This window comes from Phytophthora parasitica (genome assembly GCF_000247585.1).
Source record: "Phytophthora parasitica INRA-310 unplaced genomic scaffold supercont2.22, whole genome shotgun sequence".
Classification (NCBI taxonomy): Eukaryota; Oomycota; class Peronosporomycetes; order Peronosporales; family Peronosporaceae; genus Phytophthora; species Phytophthora nicotianae.
The window spans coordinates 182,440-188,740 of record NW_008649008.1 but is presented as its reverse complement, the minus strand read 5'-3'; the positions used below and the strand labels follow the sequence as shown (position 1 = coordinate 188,740).

Below are 6,301 nucleotides of genomic sequence, written 5' to 3'. Positions count from 1 at the left end.
GGGATTGCCACGTTCGCGGTCTCGTGGCTGCTTTTTATCGCGATGTTGGCACCTTTCGTAGCTGATATGATGCTAGTGGTATACCGAGACATGCGATTCTCCTTTAAACTTCTCGCTTCTTTGGTCAAAGAGATGGAATACCTCAAAGCCGCGCCGATATCAACTGACGAGGTCCAAGCAGTTAGGTATAGGATTTGTAGCCATTTGAAGTTGTCGGCTTTTTATTTTTTTTCAGGAAACGTGAAGTGATTTCACTCCAGACTGGAGAGAGGCCGGAGTAGAACATTACGATGGAGAGAGGCTGGAGAAGAACATTACCGTGCTGCAAAATCGGATTGTGTTCTTGTTCGAGGGCGGCCAGTTCATCTGGCCCGGAATTCGTATAGGACACAAGAGTAAGTTTTTGTTGAGCTAGCAGACATGTAAACGATGTCTCGCTTTCTAACGCACTCTTGCTGGCTCTGTTGCAGCACTGGTAAAGAACACCTTCGGCCGTGGTGATCTTGTGCTGGAGACGATCAGTATGACGCCGCTCGTGTTCAGCGTCGAGGAATTTCTCCGTGACGACGAGATCGACATCATCCCTCACTACTTCAAGGCCACCCCGACTCATCTCTTGTACGAAGCGAATATCACATGTACCTGCACCCCCGCCAGCCTTTTGTCCGCTACGAGCACCGTTTGAATAGCCGAATTCCGAGTCAAGGTCATGTTGACAGATTTCCGGGCGTGGCTTCCTTACTCCGACGTCACAATGATATGCAGGCCCGAGGCCTCATCTCATCTGTACGTGATCCATTGGAACAGCGTCAATCAACAGAGAGAAATAATACGTTCGAATACTGGACACCCCCGCATCAAGCTCAAAGATCGAGAGCTGCTATTTCCCCGCAGTCAGAGTGGACGCCACTGACTACAGGTCTCGGGAACAGCAACAAAATGGAAGTTACGCAAGTTCCCGAGAGTAAGGCGTCACCGGTAAGGCGAGCGCCTGAACTCGTCCGTGGACGTAGCGAATCGCGTCCCAAGGCCTCACGGTATCTGCGTGAGATTGATCGACGACGAATCCTGATGCGCATCGCTGAGGGTGAAAAGCAGTCTGCATTGGCAAAGGAATACCATGTGAGTCGAGCTGCGATCTGCAACCTCAACAAACGCCGAGCTGAAGTACTTTCACGCAACCGTGAACACCCTCCGGCTAAGCATCCGAAGCGGAGAATGCTTGCGAAGAGTAAAAGACAGAATACAACGGACAACCAGGCTAGTGGCTACAGCAGCTGATCAAGCTAGGACTAGTTTCTCTAGCTACAGTTACGATATTGTAATATACAGAAAGAGACGAAGGATCTTTTTACCAATATTGTATTATCTGTCAATGAATGCCATGGCATGCCCGAGCAGCAAGACAAAGACTTCGAGTCCATTGCACATACTAGAGCATATGGTACCACTTAACTACTCTGACTACAGAAGTTCTGGTGCTGACGCAGTGCTCGCTCTTCATCAAATTCCCGAGTGCAAATGGCGCATTTTCGCTTGGTGGCAGCACGAGGCTGCAGTTTCTGCCAGTGTGCGCCGAACTCTTCTGTTGTGGTGAAGGACAGGTGGCAGATCGAGCAAGTCTTTGGCTCAGCATTTGAAGATAGAACTGCAGGAGTTGGCGCAACATTGGACTCCGACGTTGCAGTCTGCTGCTTGTCGTACCAGTCCGGTTTAATAAGCGGATCCTTGCCATGCTTGGCTAGTTGATGCTGCCTTCTAGCGTCCCCCTTCTTGAAAGTGCGGTCGCAGAACTCGCACGGCAACAGAACCTTTTTGTTCGCACCACCTTCCAGTTCGTGCACCATATGCACATGCGTTCTCAGCCCCTGTGCAGACTTAAAGCTCCTTTCACACTGAGTGCACGCAAACTCTAAAGGCAGTTCGCTCTCCGCTTTGCGCTTGCGAGATCCCGGCGCTGATTTCTCTTCAGATACCGATGGAGCGGTAGCAGGCACGTTGTCCTCATCTGTAGCCCGTCGGAAGATGAAGAGCGTGCTCGCCTGCTTCTTCCTCTCGCCGTGCAGCGTCACTTGATGGAACGATTTACCATTCTGGTGCCGTTTGCGATCATATACCAGGCCAAAAACCTCATCGTTGTCCACCTCGTCAACCTGTCGATGCAGTCTCAATCCTGCTTTCAATGCTCGCTCCACTGCCTGCCAACGTTCCGGCTGGCCCTCCGCTAACGTCAACAAAATCCCGCTCTCTTCGTCCTCCTCGTTGTCCTCTATTACGTCCAATGCTGAGGCGTAGAAGTGCGACAATAAACTCTGATGACGGCGGACGTTCTCCTCGCCGCAGTGCGGGTGGTTGAATATCACCGCGTCGAACTTGAGCTGCTCGGCTCCTGCCGCCACGAGAGACTCGCGGAGGTTCGTAGCGTCCACACGATGCAGGACAGATGCACCCAATTCCTTCAGTTGAGCACAGATGCGCTTGCACTCCGGGTATTTAGCCACGAGTTCGTCGTAGCTGTCGTAGGACGAAGCAGTCAATTGCAAGGGTGTGTCGTTGCTTTGATTCTTGTGTTGTTTGGCCAGAGCTAGCGAATACGTAAAGTTCCCGTCGCCGACAGTGAGAACGCGGCGATGCTGACGCTTTGCAGAAGCAATTGAGGTCGCAGGCTTCTCCTCTTGCTGCTCGGTTGGCAGCGACGGCGCAGTGGTCACAGTCTTGCGCGTCGGCGCCATTGGACATGAGCAGACATCACTGTGTCCAGCTTTATCTGCTCCGTTTTCTATTCAGCGAATACAGATGGGACAAATACGGCTGGACACAGTTTGCATTATTATGTATGAAATGATTGTGAAAAGTGACCCTATTTTCTCTTTACAATTTACAATTTACAAGGATAAGAGAGTGTGCTTGATGTGTTAGCAGATTTCTTGACTGTAGAATTGTTCCGCCCATACATGAAGGAAGTAAACAGCTTCAACTCAGTGAACAGCTCTATTCGAACGGCCATTGCTGGCTCGAAGTGAGTGAAGTAACCCCCCGACGTCCGTTTGGTGCAGTTTCTAGTCCCTCGTTAGCGCATTCTCCGACTTCCATCGTGGCAGACACGTCGTTGCGATGATGTCGAGCAGCTTGCTGAACGCACGTGGGTTGATGTTCATCTCACCAGGTCCGCTGCTGGGCAGTACTCTTGCACTCGTGGTGTTCTGGGCCATGCGTCATAGTCGACAACGACGACTGAGCTGGATAAGCGTTCCACTGCCTCCTCGCGGTTATCAACATTTACCCACTGCATCGACAGCTCAGACGCTAGTTCGAGTAGGAATGACAGCAGAACAGCCAACAGAAGACTCGACAACGTTCTACGACTGGGTGCTCGCTACGACTACGAGATTCCGCGGCAAACCGTGGCTGCTTCAACGACCAGGACGTTCCGATGTGCTTGTTGTGAGCTCTCCAGTCGCATTCGAGGACATCCAACGAACGTATGCAGTGCAATTCGAGAAGGTTAACAGTGAAGCCGAAGGATTGACACACGACGTGCATGGTGGAGCTATTGCACTTGTGTATAGTGGACATGTCCGTCCGTCTGTAAATATGCAGCGACAACTGGCAGCGACTGTACTTGGATCATCAGCCCTGCGTCAACAAGCCTCAGTACTGGTTAAACAACACATTAACTCTCTTTCACGGATTCTAGATAACAACCACGCGCTGGATATGACGAAGCTGATGCGTCAATTCTCGATGGAGGTGTTCACCGACTTAGGCTTCGGTTTGCAGCTGGGAGCACTGCGTTCTGCTAGTATGGAGACGAGTAAGTTCGAGAAAGCGGTTGATGACATTCATCAGCGTGTAATTGAGCGAAAAAGCCGATCTGCAGCTGTGTGGAAACTACAACGCCTGCTGGATATCGGTAGTGAAGCGGCACTAAGTCGCAGTGTCGATATAGTGAACTCTGTCACGTTAGAGGCCGTTGAAGCGAAGAGAAAGAGACGTCGAGCTGAGAATCCGATCGCTGGCAGTCGCGTGGACATGCTCGATCTTCTTCTGAGTCAAAAATGCAACAGCAAGAGCTCGAAAGACCCCGAATTCTTGGCGGAATTTGTGTTAAGTCTCGTAGTGGCAGCGAGAGATTCGATGGTGCATACATTGACTAAATGTCTGCAGTGTCTCGCGCAGCACCCAGAGGAGCAAGAAAAACTCGTGTGTGAGTTAAAACAAGCACAAGAAAAAGGGATAGACGTTCAATCTGTAGTGCGTCTTGAAGCGGTGGTGAAGGAGACACTGCGGTTGTACCCTGCTAAACCGTTTATTCGACGTCGAGCGAGACTCGATACAGTCCTTAGTGACGGCACATTCGTTGCTGCTGGAACGGAAGTGGTGATGGATCTGTATAGTATGGCTAGACGAGAGAACGTGTGGGGGCCTGACAGTGCTCAATTTCGACCTCAGCGTTGGATCGACACAGCAAACAACAGACTACGTCCTGTGTCCAGCTACAAGTTTAATACCTTCCTAGGTGGCCCACGTGCTTGTATTGGCGCTGACATCGCCCTGGTGGAAATTAAGACGGTAATTGCGTCGGTGATAAATAGTGTCCAGCTGGATGCGATCGAGTGTGATCAAAGCTGCGACGATAAGAGACTGACGCTAAAGATCCGACGTCGAGATGCCAACCTGCCAGGACAATATAGCTAAGTTAGCTATTTAGAAATGGATACAAAATTGGAAAGACTCAATAATGATCAAAACTGCTTGATTTATTCCGTCTTGATCTCCATCTTCGGCTCCGTCTTCACGTCAGGCTCCGCTTTAACAGCAACCTCTTGCGACTGCGTTTTCGCCCTCGATCGCGTCGGCATACGTCGCGCTGGAACTTCGTCCGCTGAAGAAGCTGGTGGCACGTACACGGATAAGTCCACCGCAGGCCCCTTTTTCTTCTTCTTTGCCTGCTCCCCATCAGTCTCCGCTTTACGCTTCGCTCGCGGCTTTGGGGCTGCTTTCTTTTTCTTCTTACCGACTCCAGCTGTCCGGGGCTTCTTTACCTTTAATTCGTTCATAAGAGCATTAAAAGTCGACGGGTTTTCACGCTTGAGCAGCGCCGATTGTCTCTCCAGGTCTTTCTCTTCCTTATCCAGCTGCTGCTCGTACTCCTCTCGTCTCTTAGTGGCTTTCAACTTGGCCGCCTCCGTGCGCTTCCTTAGCAACGCACGCTTGGCCATTTTCAGTCTCCCCACTTTGTTCACGAACACGGCGCTCGCTTCTTTGTTGCGCTTCTCCGTTTTGGTCGACCGGAGCTTCTGCGGTATTTGAGGCTTCTCTCTCGTGGGCCTCACGAGCGGTGGCGCTCCTCGTACTACATTACCAGTGCATGCTTTGCACTTGCGAATATCTTTTCTGGCTTCGCCTCGTTGTGTGTTGGAGTAACTCGATTCTGGTAGCACCAATAGACAGCACTTGCAGTCCAGCATGTTGGCGGCCTTCATAATTTCGGCCTGTGGGACAACAAGTAGTGGGTATCCACAGGCCGAGCAGCACGGCGGAGTGGTAATTTCGGTGGACTGCTGCTCTGTAGCTGGAGTTGAGGCATTGACGATCGGGTGTTCGTCGTTGAGAAGTGAGTCATCTTCGGGAGACTCGACAACTTCAGCTTCTGCCTTGACAATATCAGACGCAGGTGCAATTTCAGCTGAGCTATCGACGGTAAGCTCGGATTTAATATTAGCTTCGTAGATGCCGCCGTCTTCGCTCTCCGTGGAGCTGCCGCCATCCGAAGCGTACGCTAAGCTCATCGCTGGAATTGAGAACTGGTGGAAAGAAATGGGGAGACGCAAATAGAGTTTTAGGCAACACAAATTAGGTTAAAAATACATCCGTTTTCTGACAATTTTTGATCCAATTTAAAATAAGCTTTACCTGTAGATGATCGTAAAAATTTTGGTCTACTAGATTTAGAACCTAGATAGAGAACTAGGTAGAACAACTTTAGGTCCAAATTTGGTTTTCTATTCTAAGTAAATTGGAGCGGCTCCAGATTATTTAGGAACCTAAGAATGTACAGATTTGATTTGAGGTCCTAATATGTATTCTAATACGTGATGGCACAAAAACTAAAGTTCATCTAAAAAAGAAAAAAGAAACGCTGGAAGTCCAAGTGCCTAAAGTATTTTCTGGAGATCAAGGGGCCGCAATAGCATAAGCAGCAGATCTACTGGATCTTGGTCTCGGAGGTGATTCACTCAATAGCGGATGACACTCGCGAGTACACGGTTGGAACACACTTGAACGCACAACCAGTGCC

The 6,301-nt window shown here is 50.2% G+C and overlaps 4 protein-coding genes across 4 annotated transcripts; 2 read left to right on the top strand and 2 right to left on the bottom strand.

Annotated features, from left to right (window-relative positions):
- The first annotated feature begins 316 nt into the window (after window positions 1-316).
- Window positions 317-1,360, top strand: PPTG_10507 (hypothetical protein). The gene is made up of 2 exons (XM_008905881.1): window positions 317-395; window positions 471-1,360. Exon 2 carries the CDS (start codon window positions 637-639, stop codon window positions 1,279-1,281), a length of 645 nt encoding a protein of 214 aa, XP_008904129.1. The 5' UTR covers window positions 317-395; window positions 471-636; the 3' UTR covers window positions 1,282-1,360.
- On the bottom strand, window positions 1,344-3,581 carry PPTG_10506 (hypothetical protein). The gene has a single exon (XM_008905880.1). It carries the CDS (start codon window positions 2,730-2,732, stop codon window positions 1,452-1,454), a length of 1,281 nt encoding a protein of 426 aa, XP_008904128.1. The 5' UTR covers window positions 2,733-3,581; the 3' UTR covers window positions 1,344-1,451.
- PPTG_10505 (hypothetical protein) lies at window positions 2,884-4,758 on the top strand. The gene has a single exon (XM_008905879.1). The coding sequence runs from the start codon at window positions 3,115-3,117 to the stop codon at window positions 4,696-4,698; it is 1,584 nt and encodes a 527-aa protein (XP_008904127.1). The 5' UTR covers window positions 2,884-3,114; the 3' UTR covers window positions 4,699-4,758.
- PPTG_10504 (hypothetical protein) lies at window positions 4,345-5,881 on the bottom strand. The gene has a single exon (XM_008905878.1). The coding sequence runs from the start codon at window positions 5,790-5,792 to the stop codon at window positions 4,761-4,763; it is 1,032 nt and encodes a 343-aa protein (XP_008904126.1). The 5' UTR covers window positions 5,793-5,881; the 3' UTR covers window positions 4,345-4,760.
- Between the last annotated feature and the right edge of the window lie 420 nt (window positions 5,882-6,301).

What these genes read in the sequence shown, in the direction of transcription:
- PPTG_10507 (XM_008905881.1), top strand. Translation starts at nt 637, where the DNA reads ATGTACCTGCACCCCCGCCAGCCTTTTGTCCGCTACGAGCACCGTTTG.
- PPTG_10506 (XM_008905880.1), bottom strand. Translation starts at nt 2,732, where the DNA reads ATGGCGCCGACGCGCAAGACTGTGACCACTGCGCCGTCGCTGCCAACC.
- PPTG_10505 (XM_008905879.1), top strand. Translation starts at nt 3,115, where the DNA reads ATGATGTCGAGCAGCTTGCTGAACGCACGTGGGTTGATGTTCATCTCA.
- PPTG_10504 (XM_008905878.1), bottom strand. Translation starts at nt 5,792, where the DNA reads ATGAGCTTAGCGTACGCTTCGGATGGCGGCAGCTCCACGGAGAGCGAA.